Consider the following 22920-nt stretch of genomic DNA (forward strand, 5'->3'; position numbering starts at 1 on the left):
AGAAAGTAGATTAGTCATTGCCAAGGGGCTGGTGGAAGGAAGAAACAGGAAGTAACTGCTTAATGGGTATGGGTTTCTTTTTGGATGATACAAATGTTCTGGAATTAGACCGTGGTGGCAGTGGTTGCACAATACTGTGAATATACTAAATTGCTGAATTGTACAAATTAAGAGGATGGATTTTAGTATGTGAATTATAATTCAATTACTCTGAAAATAAAAGTTCATCAAGAAGAACCTAATTTCAAAGTTTTATGCGGTTACTGTATAACAGTGCCACTTCAGCTGATAAAACAAAGACATCTTCTATCCTTGGTCACAATTACGGCTTCTTTTTTGAATAATGCTTATTTTAAATGAATGGCATGAGAACTTGTATAATATTCAGCTGGCCCTTTTAATTAAGCCAAACATTCACACTCCCACCCCTAAAATAAAACAGCTAGGTAGGCGGAGTCCAGACCTAATGTTCACGAATATACAAACTTAGCATTTACACTAGCACAGCATAAAAGTTCAGGTACCCATACTTTAAGGGAGGAAAAACATGAGCTAGAATTTAACTCCTCTTTGTTCACTTCCTGACGTTTCTGAAAGTCACTGTATCCGAGTTCAAACATGGCCACACACAAGAGTCTAACCCTGCCTGTTTTCACTCTCCATTACTCTCCCGTTTTACACTGCATGAAAAGCTCCACACTATATACTCCAGTTCGCTCACACGTGTCAAGCTCACTCCTGTTCCCCCACTACTACACACGCTGTTCTTCCTCAACTGGGAATATCCTTTCTGATCATCACCACTGGGTTGATGCCTACCCCACTTTCAAGTCTCAGTTTGACCTGCCCTGCTTCAAGAAGCCACCCCTGGATCAGGTAGACCCGGTGCTCTGGTCACCTGCTGACACCTACTGCTAGATCACTTGCCACCTGCAGGCCGACTTCACCTGCCTGTCTCATGGCTGAAACTGGAGCTTTGTGGGCAGCTAGTATCCCCACGGTTTTGTTCCACTGCCCAAAGCAGAGCAGACATGTCTTGAGTGAGATTTAAATGGGAAAAGGTTATTTTTCAAGTTAAAATTTAACATTTCAAGACTTTTAGATGTGAATTAATAGAAGTGCTGGAAAGGCCAGGCCAGAAGAGGTTCTGCTATAAACCAACCATGTTACCACAAACTCTTTCATCAATTTCAGCATTTTGTGGCTTATGAAATGGTGTCAGGCAATCCAGACGATCACTATGGCCCCATTGCAGCTACAGTGGTCTACGTTTTTCCTACCATTTAGACAGCATCACAGATTATTGAAATTATGAGATCTTAGCCAACATTCGGTTGTTTAGGCCACGTGGAATGTATGAAATGCTGCACTCCAAGACTCACCAGTCATCCGGTTTGACAGCATCAGGATCTGGTATTTTTGGTCTTTCATCCCAGTCCTCAGGCTTCTGGTCATCTGGGTCCTCAATTTCACGTGAAGGATTTACAGAAGGAGTCATGTCGTTTAGCAAATTTCCACTATTCACAACAGATTGGTCCACTAGTATTTCAAAACTATTATCTGGATTCAGGACTGAAAAAATTAAATGCAATTTTAAAAAGTTAATTAACCACTCATTCCCCAAGCTCTCTTTACACAACAGAAGATCATATTTCTAACAGAAAACAGAAGCACAGAGTAATGACCTCAGGGCATTAGAGTCAGAACATGGTCTTGAAACTTTAAGCAAATTAACCCACTCTTCCTTAACTATAATTCATAAACACTAGTTCCTCAGGATTTTAAATTAAAACATAATGATACATAAAATTTAAAACACCAAAAGACTTCAATTATGGACATTAAAAACAGCAAAACACCAAAGGTATATAAACTGATGCAATGATGATCCGATACAAATGGTTACACACCAGTCAACAGGCAAATAAGTTTATTTATTATAACCATCCCCCCAAGTGGAAAAAGCCCTCTTCCTCATTTTTTGAATTGGTACTACCGCCATCTATGTTACTAAAATTTCAAAGTACACAAGTTTTTTATTTTATGCATTGAACCACATGTCCACTTATGGTTGTACTTTTGGAGCCCAGTAGAATTTTAAATCCATAAAGGTATCTCAAATGAGACTTCCTCTAAAGCCCAGATCCTATACCTAAATGTCTCCCAGGCAGCACATCCAGAATACTATGGAAATCAAGCAGCAACCACTCCACTGTCCTCAGTAATGACCAAGACCAGCAATGTCAGCAGTAGTATGTACTCACGGAGAGCTGCTGCTGCTTTTGTGAAGTTAAGAGAGCAAGTGAAATATAGCACCTTCAATTTTTAATAAAAAAATGACACGTTTATACACATACAGCCAAACATATGTTACAATATTGATATTTCAAATAATTTTAAACATCTTTTGTTTTGCTTATTTCCAGCTTTTGAATTCCACACTGAGGATATATTACTTTTGTTACAAATAAAAAAGTTACTATATTCTTTAAGAAAAGAGGCATGTCTATATACGCTCAAACCATCAGGAAAAACTTCATTAAAACAAAAGATGCAGTCCAAACGATTAAATTCAACTGTCTAGGTGTTGTAGCATCCAAAGTTCAACTGACAGATAATTTGAAAAAAAAAGTACATATATTTCTACTGTGTCCTATCATTTAACATGTTATCAACAAGAAAATAATGACAAGAAAACGAGGGGAATCAGCAAAGCTCTTTATGGAACACAAAAGATCATTCTGAAAATGTCTCAAACCACACTTCTCAATTCAACCTATGGGAGGAGAAACCTTTTTTTTTAGTGATGAGAGATTAAGTTCTTTACACCACTACGATACTAAGTCAACAGAAACTCTTACTTGCAGGCTTGGGTCTCCTCCAGGTGTACAACCTTTAAATTAAAAAGATGATAAATGCTATCACACCCCCAAATTAATACATATTCTTACTTAATGTATAAAGATGTGTTTTCTTATCAGTAAAATAGGTCTTTAGATCTGCATCTGGCCTCTTAGCGTGCTTTTCTTCATATACACCCGTTTTGGGGTTTTTGTGGCGGAAGATGAAGTGCAATTTATAGTCTTCTCCACATTTATCTGGACCAAACATAATCGTATAAGGGGTCTTGTCGTGGAACTGATCCTTCAGAAACAAAAATGAATTATTTTAAGTGACTCAGTCAAAGTGTTCAAAAGCAAACTTTCAAAGTGTGATATTTCCTCTAATAAAATCCCAGTAAGTTTTTGTCACCTTAAAGAAAAAACATTCATTTATGAGGCTTATATAGCTACCAAAGAAAAAGAAACTTCACATGAGAATATATGAAACTGCTTTAAAAAACAAAACAAAACAGTAGGGGCACCTGGGTGGCTCAGTTGGTTAAGCGTCCAACTTCAGCTCAGGTCATAATCTCACAGTTCGTGAGTTCGAGCCCCACATCAGGCTCTGTGCTGACCGCTTGGAGCCTGGAGCCTGCACTTCAGATTCTGTGTCTTCCTCTCTCTCTCTGCCCCTCCCCTGCTCGCACTCTGTGTGTCTCTATCTTAAAAATAAGCATTTTTTTAAAAGTTAAAAAAAAAAAAGTCAAACTGGTGCAGTCACTCTGGAAAACAGTATGGAGGTTCCACAAAAAATTAGAAATACAACTACTCTACGACCCAGCAATTGCACAACTAGGTATTTATCCAAAGGATATAGGTGTGCTGTTTCGAAGGGGCACATGCACCCCAATGTTTACAGCAGTACTATCGACAACAGCTAAAGTTTGGAAAGAGCCCAAATGTCCACTGACAGATGAATGGATAAAGAAGATGTGGTATATATATACAATGGAGTATTACTCGGCAATCAAAAAGAATGAAATCTTGCCATTTGCAACTACATAGATGGAACTGGACAGTATTATGCTAAGTGAAATTAGTCAGTCAGAGGAAGACAAAAATCGTATGACTTCACTCATATGAGGACTTTAAGAGACAAAACAGATGAACATAAGGGAAGGGAAACAAAAATAATATAAAAACAGGGAGGGCAACAAAACATAAGAGACTCTTGAATATAGAGAACAAACAGAGGGTTGCTGGAGGGTTTGGGGTGGGGGGGCTAAATGGGTAAAGGGCATTAAGGAATCTACTCCTGAAATCACTGTTGCACTATACGCTAACTAACTTGGATGTAAATTTAAAAAATAAATAAATTATTTTTAAAAAGTAATGCATATACGTATAGCTAGTTACTGCTTCTTTCATAAAACAAAGAAGTAAGTTTGCCAAAACTAAAAATTACCTAGAACAGAAATCAGGATAAGATAGAATGGCTTTGAAATTCACATTTCAAATAAAAAGCAAAGAAGTGTCAAAGTCATTATTCCCAATCCTCTAAATATTTCAAAAGCAGGAGAGGAGGCCTTTATTTACACAAGTGTAAACAAAACTTTCCTTTTCTCTAAAATCCTTAAAAGATAACTGTGTGGGTGTCTGGGTGGCTCAGTTGGTTGAGTGTCCAACTTCAGCTCAGGTCATGATCTACCAGTTTGTGAGTTCGAGCCCCATGTCAGGCTTTGTGCTGACAGCTCAGAGCCTGAAGCCTGCTTCAGAGTCTGTGTCTCCCTCTCTCTCTGCCCTTTCCCCACTCATGCTTTGTCTCTCCCTCAAAGATAAACATTAAAAAAAAAAAAAAAAAAAGATAACGGTGGGTGGTCCCATAAGGAAACAGGAAGTACCTACCAGGTTGAGTTCTGGGGTTTTGGAAAGCAGTTTCACATAGGCACCACCACATTCTATTCCATTTTGGAAATTAACCTCATACCTAATTTCAAAGAGAAAAGCAGAAAACCATAAGCCATTTTGAAAGATCACATTTCTTAATGTACTTCCCCTTTCCCCCAGTCTTGGTCACATATTTTATCACAGGTCATGCGTTTATCCTTAAGAAAAATTCCATCTTCTATTGCTTTTGAAGATTTTTTTTTTTAAGTAAGCTCTATGCCCAGCATGGGGCTTGAACTCACCACCCCGAGATTAAGAGTCACACCCTCTACCAACTGAGCGCCTCATCTTCTTTTGTTTTTGAATGACTACTCAATACCCCCCACCAAAAATAAGTAAAATAAAACAAAACCTTAATGCAGATTCCCACTGAACACTTTTTACAAAACCCAGAAGTTCATTTGATATTAGGGGTAAAATAATCTGTTTCAAAGAATTTATTCAGCAGGAAAAAAATACTGGATTATAGGATGTTTAATACACCCCAAACCAGCTACTAGAACATACAATTATTCTCATAATTCTTTAAAATACAGTAATAATGTTCTGAGATCTAGGAAGTTTCTATCAAGCAAATGTTTCACTCACTGAACAATGAGAGGCTTGGTATCAAACAGGAAGGGCTTGTTCAGTTTCGCGGAGATGGCATGATGCTTGGCCCGAGACATCAATACAAGTCCTTTATCACCTGGAAGCTTTGTTTCCTTCATTTCATCTACCTCCCACTTTCCTGCAAGACATCAGAAAAAACTCCAGGTATTCCTTAATTATACCTTTGAAGATCTCTTAAACAGTAACAGACAAAACTCCAAGTTGTTTAAGTCTATCATACTGGCAAATTTTTACCATATTCCATTTACCTATGAGAGCTGATCTATTAAACATACACACATTTAACAGGTATTAGGATATGGTTTTTAAAAACCTGTAGCATATTCACTTCATCAATGCCTAGAAAGACCTTCCACTTCCAACTGACAGTACCACAGGTGATAAACTACCTCTCCATTTTATGGTATCAAACAGTCAACAGGTCTAATCCTATGAACACACAGCAAAACTCCCAAGGAGAAAATCTTAAAATGTACACATATTCCTTTCAAACTAGCCTTAAGAGATACTATGGAAACAACACGTGAAGCCTCAATTTGCTCTTACATCTACATCAAATGGAACTCACCATCATATTTGGCAATTTCATCATCAGTGTCCTCTTTCTTGGCTTTGGATAATATCCACCTATAATTAAGAAGACGAACCCCCAAATTAAGATTTAAAGGACAGCTGGCCTGTGAAAAGAATCAATGGAAATACTAACAAAAGCAAGATCTACCCAGGTCTTCGTAGCCTATTTAACCACTCTACTTTCTTTGACTTTTATTTTTTAAGTTTATTTATTTGTTTAGAGAGAGAGAGAGAGAGAGAGAGAGAGAGAGAACGAACACATGCTCCATGTGCAAACTTAGAAGGACAGAGAGAGAGGGAGACAGAATCCCAAGCAGGGGGGGATCCTAGCTGGCTCAGTTGGAGAAAGCATGCAACTGTCTGAGCCCCACGTTGGGTATAGAGATTACTTACTTACAAATAAATAAATTAAAAAAAAAAAAAAAAAAAAAAAAAAAAAACAAGAATCCCAAGCAGGCTCTGAGCTACTCAACTTGGGGCTCAATCTCAAGAACCATGAAATCATGGCCTAAGCCAAAATCAAGAGTCAGACACTTAACTGACTGAGCCACCCAGGTGCCCCTCTTCAACTTTTAAATCTGCCACACAAATAGTAATACATTGAATTCAACTCACAAACCTGTATATATATATATATATATACAAAAAAAAAAAAAAAAAAAAAAAAAAAAAAAGTACCAAACCCAGGAAACAATTCCACTTTTTTTAAGACTTAAGAGAAAAAAAATTTTCAATTCAAAGAACAATACATAGAGTCGAGGGAAAAAGAGAAATGGAAATTAGACCCACATGCTCTAAAAAAATTTTCTAACTGGGCATCTTCTAAATTTTCCTAAAACAGCACAAACACTGGGGACATAAAATAGACATTTCACTACATAAAATGCTATGCAAAAAGGAATCCATTATCACATCTTACTTATGTGAGGTTTGCCTCCAAGATGTTTTCCCCTAAGAGACACTTACCCTGACAGAGTTCCTCTGTCAAAGGAATCAGCAAAATACACTTCCCCTGTTGGAACCGGAGCTTTGTAGGTGACCTATGTTTAATATAAAAATGAGACTCAAGAATTGAAATTTGCAGCACTATTCCCTTCTTAGTAGGATTTGCTTTTAATTATCCCAAATTTTTATAGCAGGCCCTCAATTCAATGTATAAAAAATTTATCATTGGCAAGATATACAAAAGGCTACTATTTTTAACTTAACTTCCCCTTGGAAAAAGGTCCAAATTTACCTTCATCCTTTGATTATCTCAAGAGGTAAAACAAATAGATTCAAAGACCACTTCAAACCTTTGGAGATGGAGGAGCACTGGTATCTGGTTTTGATTTTGAGTCTTCTACCTCTTCAATAACATCATCGAGGTCGTCCTCAATATCAATCATATCATCATCATGGCCTTCGTGAGCATGAACAATTGTCGTTCCAAGGACCAGTAACATACAAAGCAACCACTTCCCTTCCATGATCTACATATAAAAAAAGTAAAGTAAGTTAAATGTATCACTTCCTTTTAAAATCTTTGTAAAGAGGGGCACATGGATGGCTCAGTCTGTTATGTGTCCAACTTCAGCTCAGGTCACAATCTCGCGCAGTTCATAGGATGGAGTCCTGCATTGGGCTCTGGGCTGACAGCTCAGAGCCTGGAGCCTGCTTTGGATTCTGTGTCTCCCTCTCGGCCCCTCCCCCACTCGTGCTCTGTCTCTCTCAAAAAATGAATAAACATTAAAAAATAAAAAACTAATTATTTTGTGAAGACCGCTAACCCCTCTCTTATTTAAAATTAAGGCATTCAAGGGGCACCTGGGTGGCTCAGTCGGTTGAATCTCCAACTTCCACTCAAGTCATGATCTCACCTTGAGTTCGAGCCCACATTGGGCTCTGTGCTGACAGCTCCAGGCCTGGAGCCTGCTCTGGATTCTGTCTCCCTCTCTCTCTGCCCCTCCCCCTCTCACGCTTTGTTCTCTCAAAAATGAATAAACACTAAAAAAAAATTTTTTTTTAATTAAAACTTTCAAATCAGAGCCAGAACAACTTAACCATGTTATAGGTAAAGAAAGTGAGCCAGAGAGATCAAGGGATTTTCCTAAAAATCAGTTAAAAGATTCAATTTCAAGAAAATTTCAAAATGAAACTCAAAACGATTGTTCCCATATATAATATCATGTTGGCCACCGACCTAGGGTGTCCAAATGCAATTTCAAACTAGCTTTTTGCATTTATAAAGAGTTTGACAATGGACAAAAATCTCTTTCACGTATTAATTTACAATTTACAATGACATGGTAACAGAAGAGCTAATCAGCCTCACATTAAAAAGTTAATAGAGATATTGTTCCAAGATCTTCAAGTTTAGATAGGGCTTTTAACTAGTGTTTTAAGGCTCACCAACAAAAATACTAAGCCAAGGACCAGCTACTTTTATCTCTTATTTTTTAAACACTTAAATGTATTATATCAGGCTGTCATGGCTGGTAGTGGGTCCTCTTTCTAAGGACCACAGATCTGAAGATATAAAAGCTGAGCCACGTGGATGCACAGCATGATTTAAGAATATATAGTACAGGGTTTTAATTGTGCCAGATGAAAAGAGTTCTAGAGATGGAAGGAGGTGATAATTGCACAAGAATGTGAATATACTTTATGCCACAGAACTGTACACTTAATAATGGTTAAGATTATAAATCTTCAACAGAAATTAATTTTTTAAAAAAGAGAGTAAATCTTATGTGTTTTTAAACCACAATAAAAAACTCAAGGAAAAAACCTGAGCTTAATATTTTTCGTCTCTTGTTTACAATAAAGACTTTTATTTCTCAGGCAAAGTCCAAAAAAAGAAAGAAAGAAAAGAAAGGAAGAAAGAAGAAAAAAAAAAAAAAACTGAAGGAGCTCCTTCACAAACTTCAAATGGCCCCAATACACAACCCTGGCTGCCATTTTGACCAGTTAAGTTCCTAGAAAAAACATAAATCAATGTACTCTCATGTTGAATTTAATGCCAATTCCTTACAAACTCTGTAATCCTTTAGTGTAACTCAACACATAGAACTAAATTTTCATGCATCATTTCCTGGTATTTCTTTTATTTACGCATCTTAGGACTGTGTTCGCAAAATGAAAGAAGGTAAAGTAGACTGGATTCTTAAATGTTTAGCATCTAGACAATGCAGAAAATACAAGTATTAATAAAACCATCCATAACCTTTCCTAGGACTGGATTAGTTTTTAGAAAAAACTCAGTATCAACATTCTGCTACAGTCTCTTATATACTTAAAAAATGCCAGTAATCGTTCATTTAGTCACTGGAAAGACCTTTATTTTATGCAATCAAAATATACAATGGTTTAGCAGTACTGCTTTGATTTACAACTATAAGGGGATTCTGTGAAAGTAAACAGGCTGATTCAACCCTTTTATCTAAATCAATTTTATACAACTCCTAAATTCTCTCTCATACAAACAATGCTATAAAGGGGGATTAGATCCCCAGCAAAAAGCTATAAAACCAAATTAGCCCTAAACACAGCTAAAGCAACAGCTTTATGGCTATAGCTTTTTTCTTTAATTTTTTTTAATGTTTATTTATTTTTGACAGAGACAGAGCATGAGTGGGGGAGGGGCAGAGAGAGAGAGGGAGACACAGAATCTGAAGCAGGCTCCAGGCTCCGAGCTGTCAGCACAGAGCCCGATGCAGGGCTCGAACTCACAGACCGCAAGATCATGACCTGAGCCGAAGTTGGTCGCTCAACCGACTGAGCCACCCAGGTGCCCCTGGCTACAGCTTTTTAAAAGTAAACAAAATGTGGTTAAGACTAGTAGTAATTAAAAGTACAAAACAGGGGTGCTTGGTGGCTCAGTTGCCTAAGCTTCCAACTCTTGATTTTGGCTCAGGTCATGATCTCACGGTTTCATGAGATCAAGCCCCCACACTGACAGCTTGGAGCCTGCTTGAGATTCTCTCTTCCTCTCTCTCTGCCCCTTCCCCTCCCCTCACACTCTAGCATGCTCTCTTAAAAAAGTACAAAACCAATGGATTACTTAGGACTAAGTAAGTACTGGTGCTGGAACACTCTTTTCCAAGGAAAAAAGCTAATTAGGGAGACAGTCTGGTAGGCTAACTACTCACCTTTAAAAAAGGTAGGACTGAATCGCTTCTCGGCCTTTTGGCTAAAATCAAGTGCAAAAAGGTAGGACTGATTTTTATTCCTCAATAATTTTTAATTTGTTGATATATTGTTGCTATGGACTGAACCGCGTTCCCTGGCCACCCCCCCCCCGCAAATCTGCTGAAGCCCTAACAACGTCCAATGTGACTGTATTTAGAAACAAGACCTTCAAAAATAAAGGTTACTTAAGAGGTCATAGGGTAGGGGCCCTGGTCCAGTGGAATTGGTATTCACAGAAGAGGAAGAGACACAAGAAGCGTTCATGCACAGAGGAAAGTCCATGTGAGGACACAGTGATGGCAGCTCTCTGCAAGCCAATGAGAAAAGTCCTCACCAGAAACCAATCCCAACAACCACCTTGATCTTGAGACTTCCAGCCTCCAGAACAGAGAGAAAATAATTCCCTCCTGTTTAAGCCCTGCCCTTAGTATTCTGTATGGCAGCCCAAGCAGACTACAACAGCTGTCCTCAGGTTTTTAAGTATAATGTAAAGCAGTGTTTCTCAAACTTAAACAGACATCAGCATCACCCAGGGGTGAAACAGATTGCTGGGGTTCATCCCGAGTTTCTGATTCAGTCCACACCTGAATTTTACCTAACTAGTTCCAGACGATGCTGAGGCTGCTGGTTCAGGAATCACACTTTGAGAACCACTGCTTAGGGTTTATGAATAATCCATCTGTGCTTCGTTTTCCAGGATATAAAACATTTTCATATATATTGTTCATGTAAAACCTCCCATAAGGTATTACTCTTTTATTTCACACATTATGAATGAAAACTTAATGAAATTAAAATAGCCTACTTATTACCACAACTAATAAGTGAGACTCAAAGAATTCAAATCCTGTATTTCTATTACACTGGACAAAGTGTCACTACGCAGTTGAAACTGACAGAGTATAATGAACAGAAGACAGGAAGACTAAGGCAGGAAGAGCTAGTAGGGAGTGATCCGGAACAGGGGGGTTCAGGTAGGGTTAGTGAGGACGGAGCGACTGCAGAACAGCTAGTCCCAGATGTGGACCAAGGAGCATGGGGAGAGAAGGCATCTGCGTCACGGAGGCAGAATGGTCCCACTGAAAGGAAAACAGTTTTCAGGTAGCAGAAGGCTACCTGTCCCATCAGGAACAACAAAGAAAATCTCTAGCAAACTTCAGAAAATGCACTTCTCCCCCACTGCCATCTCCTCTACGCTCTGAGTTGCAGAACCTGGTTTTTTAGGTAAGAGAAGTGTGCGGGAACTCATCGGTCACTTTCACATTATCCAGAAGGTCACGAAGCCTATGAGGAATCGGTATGGCCAAACCACAATGCTCACAGCTCTTATGTGCCCTCATGAGCCTCACCCACTGCCAGCTTTACATATACTGCCTTAACACCAGTAATCTGCCAGTACTCCCGAGAAAATGCTACGGCCAATAAGTCCATTCTAGTTCCCACAATCACTATTAAGCCTCCTTAAATGTTCCAAGTTCTGTCAGAGACTTGTCCATACTCACAAACAATTCAGCAATGTATATGAAGGTGATCTTAATTCTCTGTTTTGTTAATGAAAATCCAACATTACCAAGACAAAAAATTCCCCCATCTTATTTCAGTCCCTCTGCCCACACTCTTTATATCAAATGGAATCCAAAGGTAGCACTGACTGCCTGGGTATTTACATAGGATGTTGGCACTACTATGCTTTCTAGAAGAAAACAGGAGAAAATTTAGGTGATCTGGGGCTGGACAATGAGGTTTTACATACAATATCAAAAGCAAAATACATGAAAGACAAATTGGTAAGCTGGGTTTTACTAAAATTAAAAATGTCAAGGGGCACCTGGGTAGCTCAGTTGGTTAAGCGTCCGACTCCTGATTTCAGCTCAGGTGGTGATCTCATGGTTCATGGGTTCCAGCCCCACATGGGGCTCTTGCTGACAGCACAGAGCCTGCTTGGGATTCTGTCTCCCTCTCTCTCTCTCTCTGCATCTCCTCAACTCGCACTCAAGCTCTTGCTCTCTCCGAGAACTTCAACTCTGAGACTTAAAGAACTCAAACTCACCAATAAGAAAATAAACCAGCCAGTCAAAAAATGGGCAAGAAATCTGAACAGATACTTCACCAAGTGAAATATTCAGATGGAAAACAAACATACGAAAAGATGCTCAATATAATTTGCCAGTAACTGGAAATTAAAACAAGATACCACCATGCACCTATGAGAATGGCTGAGATAAAAAAAAAAAAAATGGCAAGGATGTGAAGCAACAGGAGCTCTCACTCATTGCTAGTGAAAATGCAAAATCATATACCCACTCTGGAAGACAGTGTGGCAATTTCTTACAAAACTAAACATAGTCTTACCATATTTTCAGCAATCATGTTTCTAAGTACTTACCCAAATGATCTGAAAGCTTACAAGTGTCCAAAAACCTGCACACCAATATTTCTAGCAGCTTTATCCATAACCACCCCAAACTTGAAGAATCTAAAATATCCTTCAATAACTCTATGAATAATAAGCAAACTGCAATGCAACATTATTCAGCAATTCAAGGAAATGAGTTATCAAGCCATAAAAAGACATGGATGCATTTTAAACGCACACTGCTAAGTGAAAGAAGCCAGTCTGAAAAGGTGACAGGCTGTATAATTCCAATTAGATGACATTCTGAAAAAAGCAAAACTACAGATACGGTAAAAAAAGATCAGTGGTTACCAGAGGTTTGGGGAAGGCAGTCAGGTTGAACATGTCAGCATCAGGGATAATTTACACAGTGAGACTACTCTGTAGGATGCTATAATTATGCATACATAACACTATGCGTTTGTCAAAACCCATGAACCTTCACAGCACAGAGTGAATCAAAAGTATGAAAATTTTTGAAAAATCATTTAGGAGGTCGAGTGATCCAAGGATAGCACGCAGATGTGACAATGTGTGTTACGCATATATTAAACAGCCTCATCGAAAGGGGTGGAGGGAGACAATGCCGACCTATGTAACTTCAGAAACAAGTGGGGTGTGTAAACTTGACTGTACGAAAACATTTTTCTAGCTGGTGAGTTATTTTCTATGCGTGTACTGGCTAACAATTCTGACACTGCTATATGTGTACACTGGAATTGAACGAGTATTTGGGTGGTGGATGGTGGGAGCCACTTTTCATTGCTGGGTGTGGGAATTTACAGATAAGAAAAAGCCAGAATACTCTATATGGTAATGGAAGAGAGTCGGAGACATCAGCACAAACTCATGTTGTCCTTAATTTACAGAAGATTACACATAGTAGTATTTATAGATATGTGCATATATACCCATTAGTATGCACACATTCCCTTGCTGTGACACTTGCGAGGACCTAGAAGAAACTATACCCTGGTACAATAAATACACCTAATACCAAGATCTTGGGGTTTTTTTTTTTAATTTTGTTTTTACATTTATTTATTTTTGAGAGAGAGAGAGAGAGAGACAGCTCAAGTGGGGGAGGGGCAGAGAGAGGAGACACAGAATCCAAAGCAGGCTCCAGGCTCCAAGCTGTCAGCACAGAGCCCGACGCAGGGCTCGAACTCACAAACCGCGAGATCATGACCTGAGCCGAAGTCGGACGCTTAACCGACTGAGCCACCCAGGCGCCCCTAGATCTTTTTTTTTTTTTTTTTAAAGCAGGCTTCGTGTCCAGTGCGGAGCCCAACGCAGGGCTTGAACTCATGACCCTGAGATCAAGACCTGAACTGAGAACAGGAGTCAGACATTTAACCAACTGAGCCACCCAGGTGCCAACCAAGATCTTGATTTTTAAAACCACTTCCAAAAAAAGGGGGACCCCTTGGAGAAATGGCCAACTCTAGGATTGGGGCAGGAAGTACACAAGATAAACCTGGGACATCTTGCAGTGCCAGAAAAAAAATGTTCAAAAAAGAAAACAAAACTAAAATACCCATAATGATGGGAGGGTAAGTCAAAAGAACACAGGAAAGAGTGCCCAATGGCCAAAGATGGAACAGTATGAGCAAAAAATAAGTGGTACTGGATAATACCCCAAAGTATAAAATAGATGCCCATGGATCTATACTGATACAAATATATGGGTAAATAAACAAATGGGGGAGAAGAGCCTAATTTCCCACTCCTAATGTGTGGGCTGCACATAGTGATGTCCTCCTAAAGAGAACAGTATGGGAAGGGGGAAAGAGAGAGGAACTTTCCACTGGAGAAACCTGGCAAACACTGCCTCACCCAGGTGATCAAAGTCAACATCAACAGTGATAGGTCAGGTTGGTAGCATGTACACTGGATACAATATGATGAAAGAAAGGACTTTAACCTCAATGGTTTTCCTCCCAAATACCCCCAGTCTAGTCATGAGGAAAACAACAAACAAAATCCCAATAGAAGGACATTCTACAAAAAAACCTAACGGTAGTCTTCAAAAACCTCAGGGTCATCAAAAATAAGGAAAGTCTGAAGAAGTATCACAGCCAAGGAAAGCCTAAGGAAACATGAGTAAATGTAATGTATCCTGGAACAGAAAAAGGATAGTGGGTAAAAACAAAGGAAATCTGAATTAATGATGAACTTTAGTTAATATTTATGTATTAATATCGGTTTAATTGTAAATTATAGTAAATATACTCTATTAACAGTAGAAAAAACTGGGTATGCGTCATCTGGGAATTCTCTGTACTATTTTCATTATTTTTCTGTAAATCTAAAGTTGTTCTAAAAATTAGTTTGTATATATATGTGCATACATACGTGTATAAACACATATGTATACACACATACATACACATACACAACCACGTATATATACACATACATATATATAAAAAGATGTTCTACTATTATGCCTCAAATGGTTGATCTCCCTCCTAGGGCTGAAATATACTACAGGAATCTAGTCTAACTCCCCCTTTTTTTAAAAAAAAAATTTTTTTTTTTAATGTTTATTTATTTTTGAGACAGAGAGAGACAGAGCATGAACGGGGGAGGGTCAGAAAGAGGGGGAGACACAGAATCCGAAGCAGGCTCCAGGCTCTGAGCTGTCAGCACAGAGCCCGACGTGGGGCTCGAACTCACGGACCGTGAGATCGTGACCTGAGCCGAAGTCGGACGCTTAACCGACTGAGCCACCCAGGCGCCCCTAACTCCCCTTTTTGAGAAGAAACTGAGGGCCAGACATTGACTTGCCACAAATCAGTTATTGGCAGAATCAGATCAGAAGTCAAGGTTCCTGCCTCCCAGTGCAGTGCGCCCTTCCTGGTAATTCTACAAATGCTTTCGTCTTAAAGACATGAAGTGATTTTTCACATAGTTTAACATCCAAGAGGATTTCAGAAGAGGATTTCAGGGGTGTTTTCTCTCTTTTTAGGTCTTCATTTGTCTTTACGCTGACAGAATCCGAAGCAGAGTTCACACTTCTATTATCACTTTGTTTTTCTGTTTCTAAGATTATCCATATGAAATACCTAACAAGCAGCTCAGGAGCAAAGCAATAACACTTTTAGAGAATAGACAGCACACCTCTCCTCAACTTCCCCAAAGTCACAGAGCAAGTGGACCCTGTATTTGGAAGGCTCGACAGTAAAAGTGAATTAAGAATTTACCTTTAAACCGAGAAACATTTTTCTCTAGTAAAGAAACATTGACCATGTTTCCTAAAATTCTCTTCTACTTCACAATTCATGCTAACATACATTAGCTCGAGGGCAAGGCTTCCCACATTCCCACATGCGGTAACAGCAAATTCCTCCCAACCCATACTTTAAGCCATTATATTCTTAGAGCACTTCATTTTCCGGTTTTCTTTCAGGGACCATCTTCTCTCCCTCTCTCTCATAATTTTTATCATTCCAAGGCCTTACCTTAAACTCTACAGCAAAGCCCCTCTGAGCCAGGATGCAAATGCTGGATGAATGTATAACCCATAACTAGGTTACTCAGTGCTACATGAAGCCTCACAGTGGGTCCACTTAAATTCCTATCTTGGTCAAACTACAATCACTACAGGAATGAACCTCCAGGACAGCCAGCAATTAAAAAACCAAAGCACAAATATAAAAATCTTTTAACATCTATGAGTCTACTGAAGTGGACAACTGTCTCAAAAATACCTTTAGGTTACATACAAATATGAGTTTTGTGTGGCTCTGCCATAGGATAATGAAAGCAAAGACCAAGTCAATAAAACCAATACTATGGGGCCAACACCAACACCAAAGCTTGATCTAAAAGTAAAACCTACAACATCTAGGTTCTAAAGAAATCAACAAACTGCAGATCCTTCAAATAATTAGTCAATTGGGCTTATAACAAAAGCTGGGTGGCAAAGTTCAAAGATTGTTTTCTGGGGGCACTTGGGTGGCTCAGTCAGTTAAGCGTCTGACTTCAGCTCAGGTTATGATCTTGTAGGTCATGAGTTCAAGCCCCACATCGGGCTCTGTGCTGACAGCTAAGGGCCAGGAGTCTGCTTTGGATTCTGTGTCTCCAACTCTGTCTGCCTCTCCCCCACTCACACTCTGTCTCTAGCTCTCAAAAATAAATAAACGTAAAAAAAAGGCTGTTTTCTGGCAGCCACAGGCTTAGACTGGGAATTCTGTATTACAAAGGGGTTAAAGGAAAAAATGCATCTGATACACATTAGAAAACCTGGCTTGTGTCAGACCCTAAAGCAATATTTATTGCTGACATTAAACTCCGTGAGTGCTAACTATATATCAAGTATGAAAAGAAGTCAGTAGTCTCTAACCCTCAGGAACTCAATCTACATAATATGGTTGTCCATAAAGTCTGGAAACATAAGGAGCCAGGGAATCAAAAACAAATCCAGAAAAGGGGCGCCTGGGTGGCTCAGTCGGTTAAGCGGCCAACTTCAGGTCATGATCTCACGGTTCGTGGGTTTGAGCCCTGCATCAGGCTCTGTGCTGACAGCTTGGAGCCTGGAGCCTGCTTCTGATTCTGTGTCTCCCTCTCTATCTCTGCCTCTCCCCTGCTCATACTCTATCTCTCTCTCAAAAATAAATAATAAAGATTAAAAAAAAATTTTTAATCCAGAAACATAAAAATTTTTTATAGATTTAAAGTGACGTTAATGTCATTATATATACTTGCCTGTGTTTTCAGAGTGTGTGAGTATACTGTAGTATTAGTTCTACTAATCAATTTTGGGGGGTTTTGGGGTCAATATCAAAATAAACTCGTAATATTACAGACTTTTATTTATCTAACTTGCAAAGCAGGCACACAGCTTGTTAGCACTGCTTAAGACTCATGCTAGTATTTTTTTTCCATAAAAAACAATGCCAGGGGAGCCTGGAAGGCTCAGTTAAGCGTCTGACTTTGGCTCAGAGGTCATGATCTCACTGTTCGTGAGTTTGAGCCCCGTGTCGGGCTCTGGGCTGACAGCTCAGCTCTCAAAATCTCAGGGACAGGAGTCTTTTAAAAGCACTTAATCTACTCACTTTTAATACTTCAATCTACTCTTTTTAACTTTTAAGAGTGAACACATCTTGAATTCTAGAGATGGAAATTCCCTATTTTTAAGCTGACGAATCAGAAAATTAATTCCTGACATCCAAGGCAATATAGTGTATGTGGTGGTATAACCTGTCAAGTCGGAGAAACCTGGGCTCCAGACTCTCCTGCTCCTCTCTGTGGCCTTGCAGCTGACTGAACTTCCAGGAGTCTTCTTTCCCTATTTTATAGATGTGGGTAATAGTACTACTGGCTGAAAGGCTTGCTGTGAAAACAGAAAAAGATAATACAAAGTCTATCAGAATCCAATACTTTATAGGTATATGCAAATAGTTTGTTCTTTGATACACAGTTAGTACAACCAGAGTGAATACACCTTCAATTCTCATACTAGACCAATAGGTCTAATATGTTTGCTTACTCCTCCAATGTTTTTCAGCAAAGCTGAATAATTTTGCATCGCAAGAAAAACCTGCTTTCCACCAAGTATACTGTAGGATTTCTTCTTTAACTCTTCCTTGCAATGGTGTCTATACAATTTTAGCATTGGTATATAGAAATGTCCATGTTTATCTGTGATTTTCTTTCCTGCCCTGTCATCAATCACTTCTCTTCATGAATTCTCTAAAAGTTAATTGATTTTTGGTTAATTATAATTCTGTTCCCAGCACACATTGTGAAAAAAAACAAACTATACACAACAATGTACATGAAACTTCAACTGAGCACAAAATATCCTATTTAACAGAAACAGACACATGCTGCACTGAATTTTAGCAAATCCGGACAACCACTTGGATCAACTTTAGGAATGGGTAAACACTAAAGGAATATTAAATTTCGGGACTCATGGGTGGCTCAGTCAGTTGAGCATCTGACTTCAGCTCAGGTCATGATCTCGTGGTTCATGGGTTTGAGCCCCAAGTCGGGCTCTGTGCTGCCAACTCAGAGCCTGGAGCCTGCTTCAGATTCTGTGTCTCCCTCGCTCTCTGTCCCTCCCCAACTTGAGTTCTGTCTCTCTCAAAAACAAACTTATATAAAAAGATTTTGTTTTTAATTTCTACCCTGTAATACACGAACTTTTATCCTCAATAAAGACCTATTTAGAAAAAAAATCTTGAAAACAAACGGAGACTTACATTATTTTTTAATTAAATTTACATTTTTATATTTTATCTTTTTAAGTCTATTTTTTTCCTAGGAAAGAGAGTATTGGTCTGGGGCGCCTAGCTGAGTTGGTAGAGCATGTGACTCTTGACCTCAGGTTCATAAGTTTAAGCCCTATGTGGGGCATAGAAGTTATGTTAAAATATATATATATATACATACAAAATATATATATGCATATACACACACACATGGTTTTCTTTTCTTGTGAAGTTTTTGTCTGGTTTTAGTATTAAGGAATACTGGCCTTACTAAATGGGTTAGGAAGTATTCTCTCCTATTTTCCAGAAGAGTTTGTGAAGTTAATTCTTTCCTAAGTTTCTGACAGAATTCACCAATGAAGACACTTGGTTCCAGGCTTTTATTTGTGGGAATCTGTTTCTCAAAAGTTAGGGAAAGTCAACCTTAATTCCTGTAATCCATGAGAAATTAAAAGAAGAACAGAAGAAATCCCCGGGAAGGGATTGTCTCTTCATTCAAGTTGAGGAAGTTCTTTATTCTCAGTTTGTTGAGTATTTTTATCATGAAAGGGAGCTGCATTTTGTCTAATGCTTTTTCTGTGTTTACTGAGATGCAGTTTTTGTCCTTCATTAATGTAGTGTGTTACATTCATTACTGTATGTTGAACCAACCTTGCATTCCTGGAATAAATCCCAGTTGGTTATTGGGTAGTGTCCTTTTAATGTTGCTGGATTCCATTTGCTACCATTTTGAGGATTTTTGCATCTATTTTCACAAAAGATGAGGTCTACTGGGGCTCTTGGGTGGCTCAGTAGGTTACACATCTGACTCTTGGATTTCGGATCAGGTCAAGATCTATAGTGTCTATAGATCTACAGATATAGATAGAGCCCCATGTCAGGCTGGTGCTGACAGTTGGTGCTGGTATTAGGGTAGTTTGGCCTCACAGAATGAGTGGGAAGTGTTCTCTCTTCTATTTTTGGAAGAGTTTATGGATGACTGGTGTCAATTCTTCCTTAAGTATTTGCTAGAACTAACCAGTAAAGCCACTTGGTCCTAGGCTTTTCTTTGTGGGACTCATCTTTTAACCTACTGAGCCACCCAGGCACCCCTGTGGACTCATCTTTTAAAAGAAGATATTTCAACTAATTCCTTTAATCCATGAGAAATTAGAAAGATGAACAGAAGAAATGACCTGGCTAATATTCTTGGTTGTTTAGGGGGGAAAAAAAAGTAATTTTTAAAAAGGCAGCATGGGGCGCCTGGGTGGCGCAGTCGGTTAAGCGTCCGACTTCAGCCAGGTCACAATCTCGCGGTCTGTGAGTTCGAGCCCCGCGTTGGGCTCTGGGCTGATGGCTCGGAGCCTGGAGCCTGTTTCCGATTCTGTGTCTCCCTCTCTCTCTGCCCCTCCCCTGTTCATGCTCTGTCTCTCTCTGTCCCAAAAATAAATAAAAAACGTTGAAAAAAAAAAAATTTAAAAAAAAAAAAAAAAAAAAAGGCAGCATATAGGGGCGCCTGGGTGGCTCAGTCAGTTAAACGTCTGACTTCAGCTCAGATCGTGATCTCATGGTTCAGGAGTCTGAGCCCCACGCTGGGCTCTGTCCTGACAGCTCAGAGCCTGGAGCCTGCTTCAAATTCTGTGTCTCCCTCTCTCTCTGCCCCTCCCCTGCTCATGCTCTCTCTCACTCTCTCTCTCAAAAATACTTTTCTTTAATTTAAAAAGGCAGTGTATAATAAGAAAGGAGGCAGTCTTTCTTTCATGTAGGTTATCCACTCATCTATTAATACACCCTTTTCAAAATTTAAGTCTTATAGGTCTTAGGTATCTTTGGTTATCTAATTTGATCCTCACAAGAACCCCAGGAGGTTCAATCACCCTCAGTTGACACATGAGAAAAATAAAGCTAAGAGAAGTTACATAAACTGTCCTAAGTCACAGTTAGATATACAGTAATGTTTATGAGGGGGAACTCAGAAGTCACAATTCCTCCTCGACTACCCAATAACTTGGCACACTAAGTCAACTACTAACCTCAGGGCCCCAGTTTCTTCACCTCTTAAATGAGAGCACCACCACCATATACTTCTCAGGATCATTGTATGAACAAAATGCACGTAGAAAGTGCTTATGACAGTGCCTGGTTTACAGTACGTACGCATGACATTAGCAGTGATTTCTACTAGTACTAGGTATTGCCCAGTGAGATCATTTAAGTTTCAATGGTTCTAAAACTCCGAGTTTTAAGGCAAATGAGAAATTTTAAATCTTAGATTGGAAAGGAACCAGTTAAAAGGAACTCAATTCCAGGCAGGCACAGATGAACAATTTTACTAGTACTTTTTATACCTTCTGATTGTATTACACATGCATCCAGTCAAAAAGCAAAAGCACTAAGGTGGGGCAGGGGACCACATAAAATGTGGTCTTTATTTAAAAATATATCTCATTCAGGGGCGTCTAGGTGGCTCAGTTGGTTAAGCGTCCGACTTCAGCTCAGGTCATCTCACAGTTCATGAGTTCAAGTCCCGCATCAGGCTCTGTGCTGACAGCTCAGAGCCTGGAGCCCGCTTGGGATTCTGTGTCTCCCTCTCTCTCTGCCCCTCCCCCGCTTGTGCGCTCACGCTCTCTCAAAAATAAATAAAAGTTAAAAAAACTTAAAAAATGTATACAACTCATTCATTTAAAAATATATATACAGCACCTTGTTTACAGTTTTAAATTTTGTTTTTCATTGACAGGAACATTATTATCCATTTTTCCATAGCACTTTCTTTTTGCTATAAACCAAGTATGTTTAACATGTGAATACTCAAAACACATTGAAGATTCTCTAAATTCTTTAAAAAAAAAATTCTCCAAATAGTTTTCACAGCATACAGTTAAGCTTAATTTAAAAGTACATCTGTTGCAGTTAAAAAAGCATCCAACCAGCACTTTCCTGACAAAGCCCTACAGTAAGCTATACAGGTTACAACTATGTTCAGTGCACTTTTACTTTGCTTCGGAGTCATTATGAGCTGAATTTGCATACTATTCAAAGTAGTTCCTGGTTCCCCATCTCATTTGTCCCTCCCCGTAGCCCCCTAATTGGGGGTGTGGCATCCAGGAGAGTTCCCATTTCCATTTTAAAGATGTGGAAACCAAGCTAGTTACCATGATGGGCCTCGAATTCAAGACTCTGCATTCTGCTTCCAACTGTCACTTTGTCCCTTAGGCTATCTAGCAGGGCAAAGTGATCTCTAATTAAAGGATGCAACAGCACGATTGCCAAAACGGCAGCAACAGCCTCTGCCCAGACGTTTACCTCTCATGGTTCTTGGAAGATAACCTGTTAGTTGAACTGTCTGTCCTGTTAAGATAAGTTAGGTGGAGACGGATGAGAACACCCATTTTCAGATAGGTCAGAAAATCTGTTGTTGTGGGGCACATTCACTCCAACACACAGTTCACTCTGGGCTTCTCATGATCCAGTCACTAGGCTTCTTGGCTTATGTACCCTGGCTGGTGCAAAGGAGAACTCCCACACAGTGCTTTACCTCTGTTCCAAGTCCACTCTAAGTACAATTACAGCAAGTGTACAACATGCCAGTGATTCTATTCAAGACCCTCAAAAAAATTTTTTTTAATGCTGGAAGAGCTAAGATACAGAATGATTTCAAAAATCAATACAATTCTTCCCTTAAAAACAACCAGCAACAAAACCCAAAAAACTCTACTCGTTAAAAAATTAAAATGTTCCATTTCCTAAATTAGAGGTAAAGAGACTTTACCTTGGCTCACCTTAGTCCTCAGTTTAACTTCCCTCAACCACCATTCACTTGTGCCATGCCCTGAAGTTAACTCTCTAGATCCAGTTCCCCCCCCCTCCCCCCCATTGCTAAAAATGTAACTTCAGGTACTGGGAAACAGGACTTAACCAATTCAAACAGCAGGATGTCAGTGTAGTGGACCAACAGCATTCCGACTATAATAATTTATTGCAATCATTATTTATCTGGCAGTTAATATAGGGTTATCAATGTGTCTTCTCTGTCTTATTTTACACACATCTCAATTTAACAACTCCATCAGGTACTATTATGCCCATTATTTGGGGAGAACTGGGGCACAAAGGGTAAGTAAATTGCCCAAGTTCACACAGCAGCAAAGGGTCCATAAAAGACTTGAACCAGGGCCTTAACCTTAAGCACTACACCAAA

General features: G+C 39.2%; 1 protein-coding gene across 4 annotated transcripts in view; it reads right to left on the bottom strand.

The window, feature by feature from the left end:
* Nucleotides 1-22920, bottom strand: part of CANX (calnexin) — a 33911-nt gene that overhangs the window by 10057 nt on the left and 934 nt on the right. For 2 of the 4 annotated variants that reach the window (XM_049648992.1, XM_049648989.1), the window contains exons 2-8: nt 7250-7426; nt 6921-6994; nt 5950-6008; nt 5358-5499; nt 4728-4809; nt 2952-3144; nt 1383-1572 (exon numbers count right to left, since the gene is read on the bottom strand). In XM_049648992.1, coding sequence (XP_049504949.1) covers nt 1383-1572; nt 2952-3144; nt 4728-4809; nt 5358-5499; nt 5950-6008; nt 6921-6994; nt 7250-7423 — 914 coding nt within the window. In that variant the 5' untranslated portion in view covers nt 7424-7426. Of the gene's footprint in view, nt 1-1382; nt 1573-2951; nt 3145-4727; nt 4810-5357; nt 5500-5949; nt 6009-6920; nt 6995-7249; nt 7427-12510; nt 14634-17724; nt 17858-22920 lie in introns of those variants that run through there. The other 2 variants (XM_049648990.1, XM_049648991.1) reach the window with 2 other exon arrangements.

The sequence above is a fragment of the Panthera uncia genome (genome assembly GCF_023721935.1).
Source record: "Panthera uncia isolate 11264 chromosome A1 unlocalized genomic scaffold, Puncia_PCG_1.0 HiC_scaffold_17, whole genome shotgun sequence".
Lineage (NCBI taxonomy): Eukaryota > Metazoa > Chordata > Mammalia > Carnivora > Felidae > Panthera > Panthera uncia.